This window comes from Miscanthus floridulus, chromosome 1 (assembly GCF_019320115.1).
Source record: "Miscanthus floridulus cultivar M001 chromosome 1, ASM1932011v1, whole genome shotgun sequence".
NCBI lineage: Eukaryota > Viridiplantae > Streptophyta > Magnoliopsida > Poales > Poaceae > Miscanthus > Miscanthus floridulus.
The window spans coordinates 146884611-146887766 of NC_089580.1; the positions used below are offsets into that span (position 1 = coordinate 146884611).

The 3156-nt window shown below is 45.6% G+C and overlaps 1 protein-coding gene across 1 annotated transcript; it reads left to right on the top strand.

Moving 5' to 3' along the window:
• The first annotated feature begins 2309 nt into the window (after nt 1-2309).
• Nucleotides 2310-3156, top strand: LOC136464887 (dolabradiene monooxygenase-like). The gene is made up of 2 exons (XM_066463839.1): nt 2310-2673; nt 2762-3156. Exons 1-2 carry the CDS (start codon nt 2310-2312, stop codon nt 3154-3156), a joined length of 759 nt encoding a protein of 252 aa, XP_066319936.1.

The window sequence follows — 3156 nt, forward strand, 5'->3', positions numbered from 1 at the left end:
TTGGAACCTGCAGTCTTCCATCCCGCTTTTTACCATTGACATCCTCCACAAAAACGCTCACGTCCAATCCTAAGCATAAGTTGATCATCCACAAATAATTTGTTGCAACTGAACTGATAGAACACTTATTAGTATCCAAGCTCCAGCTGTTCGCCTAGCCTATGTTCAATGCCAGGGCCCGACCGGCCAATTTGATACGTGTCTCGGGCAATTTGCTCTTTCTTTTTTTTTTTGTCGGTCATTTTGTTCAATTTCGTTTCTTTTTTCTTCTTACTATCCGGCCAGTTCCATTTCCCTTTTTCGTCAGTTTGGTTTCCGTTTTTTATTCTTTCTGTCCGTGTGTTTCACTTTTTAGGTTTTCAAAAAAGTCTAAATAAAATAATAACTAAAATACTATGACATTTGAACTATTGGCTTTTTCTAAAAAAACAAAGATTTTTGTCACAAGGTTTTTTGTAGTTTTGATAAGAAACATAATTTATTTTTATTAAAATCTAGATCAGCCGATGGTCCAACTAATCAAACTGTGAATTAAAATCCTGAGCAGTTGTTTAATCCAACCTAAATAAATGCATCTCTTGAATCTCAGATGATCCCTGATAAATGCAGTATTATGGGTCTTTGAACCCTTGATCCTTCATTAATAAGTAATAACCAATAAACAAATATGCCCACCACTAAGTTGTTGATGTAGTTTTGATTAGAAATAAAACTTATTCTTATTAGAACCCATATCAACCGATGGCCCAACTAATCAGATCGTAAACCAAAATGTTGAGTACTTTGTTATTTAATCTAATCTAAATTTTGTATATCTCAGTTGTATGCATGTATCTGTGCAATTATCGACGAGGGACGATGTCGTGTGAAAATCAACAGAGGTATTCTCATAAACTCATAAGCATCATGGACAGACTAATCCTTGACACGACGGCAACTAACTCCTTGTCGACTTTAAAGAGATTAGAATTGCGTACATACTCTTTGTCGAGGGCAACATAACTCAATATCTAAACTCTACCAACACATGGATAGTATGGAAAATAAAGTTATGATATTATTTATGAGTAAATATTCATGTGCCTCTTGCAACTCGATAAAGCTTAATTAATATGATATTGTTATATTATTGTCAATATTAACTTATATGATAAATATTATGGTTATTACTATAGCTTTTAAATTTTGTTGAAAGGATAAAACATTAATTGATATGTAATATTCCGGTCCTTGTTAACATTTGATAGTATTTTTTTCTTCCATTGCAACACATGGAAATATTTGCTAATATACTTATTAATACTGGCCATATGAATCACAATATTCTTACAGAAAGTTGTATGGAATATCGATGTTGGACGAAAACTTGAACGAATATATATAAGTGCCATGCGTACAAAATTTATCATAGTTACGGCTCATCATGAGGGATGCATATATTTAAGCCTGCTTCTAATACGTTTGCTGGATTTACGTGTGTTAATTCGTAAGTTAATTATGGCTAGATAATTAGTACGGTACAACCTTATACTTATACTCTTTTAAAGCCTGTATTTTCACAGCCACCCAAGCTAAGGAAGATGCTTCATTTACCTGTGTTGGATTGGATGGATGTGGTGACTGCTCTGGTGAGTTGTGAGTGCGTACGTCAAGCCACGATTATTTGACCTGCTGGATTTTCTTTTACTTAAGTTATTACCACACAAATAAATCCAATGAAGTTCCTTGCATTGCATCCTCCCGCGCGTGCCAGTGCTCACTGCTAGGAGTAGCTAGTTAGTACAGGAGGAGTATAAGGGCCCGTTTGGGACGGCTTGCGCCGGCTCCGGCTTTTCTGACACGAAGCCGGCTTTCTCTCTCCTCCCCTCTCTCTCTCACTGACACTCGCACTGTTCATCAAAGCCGGAGAAGCCATTTTCTGGCTTTTCCCCGCGTGCTACAGTACACATGCTGCAGTGAGAAAAAAACGTTGGAGAGAGAAAACCGGCTTCGTGCTACATTTTTTTCAGCTTTCCCCCCGGCGTGCTACAGTACACGTGCTGCAGTGAGACAAAAAAAGTTGGAGAGAGAAAACCAGCTTCATGCCACAGTGTTGCTACAGTGTTTTGTCAGGTACGCTGGAGCCGGAGGAAGCCGTCCCAAACGGGGCCTAAATATAGCCACGGCCACCGCGCTACGTGCATGTCGATCGAACTTACACACAGACGTACACGCAAAGACGGGTCGAGGAAATCTCGAACCTATATATATGTATATAACATACAAAATTAAGTAGCTATACATACAGCTAGATCGACTATCCACAAACAATGAAGGACTACAATGTTATGGTCCTCGAGGTGGGCGTGGCCATGCTGCTCATCGTCGTCGTCTCCAAGCTCAGATCTCTGCTCGTCACCAAGAACAAGAAGTCAAAGCTCAACCTTCCCCCGGGGCCATGGACGCTACCGTTGATCGGCAGCGTCCACCACCTGGTGAGCAACCCAGTGATCCATCGGGGGCTGGGCGACCTCTCGCGCAAGCACGGGCCGCTCATGATGCTCCGGCTGGGCGAGGTGCCGACGCTGGTGGTGTCGTCGGCGGAGGAGGTGACGAAGACGCACGACTCCGCGTTCGCCGACCGCCACGTGAACGCCACCCTGCGGCGCTCACCTTCAACGCCACGGACCTCGCGTTCGGGGCCTACGGCGAGCGGTGGCGCCAGCTCCGCAAGATCTGCGTGCTGGAGCTGCTGAGCGCCACGCGGGTGCGGTCGTTCCAGCGCGTCCGCGAGGAGGAGGTGGCGCGCGGCTCGTGGGGAGCCTCGCCGCGTCCGCGTCTGCGTCTGCCGGCGCCGGCGCTGCGGTGGACCTGACCAAGATTATCTCCAGGCTCATCAACGACACCTGCGTGAGGGAGTCCATCGGCAGTCGGTACGAGTACCTGGACGCCTTCGACACCGCGATCCAGCAGACGTCGGCGCTCACCGTGGCCGACCTCTTCCCGTCGTCGAGGCTGATGCAGATGCTCGGCACGGCTCCACGCAAGGCGCTCGCCTGCCGCAACAGGATCACGCGCATCCTGGACGAGATCATCCGCGAAAAGTGGGAGGCCATGGACCGCGGCGACAAGACGGCAGCGCACGATGGCTTGCTCGGCGTCCTGCTCAGGCTCTAG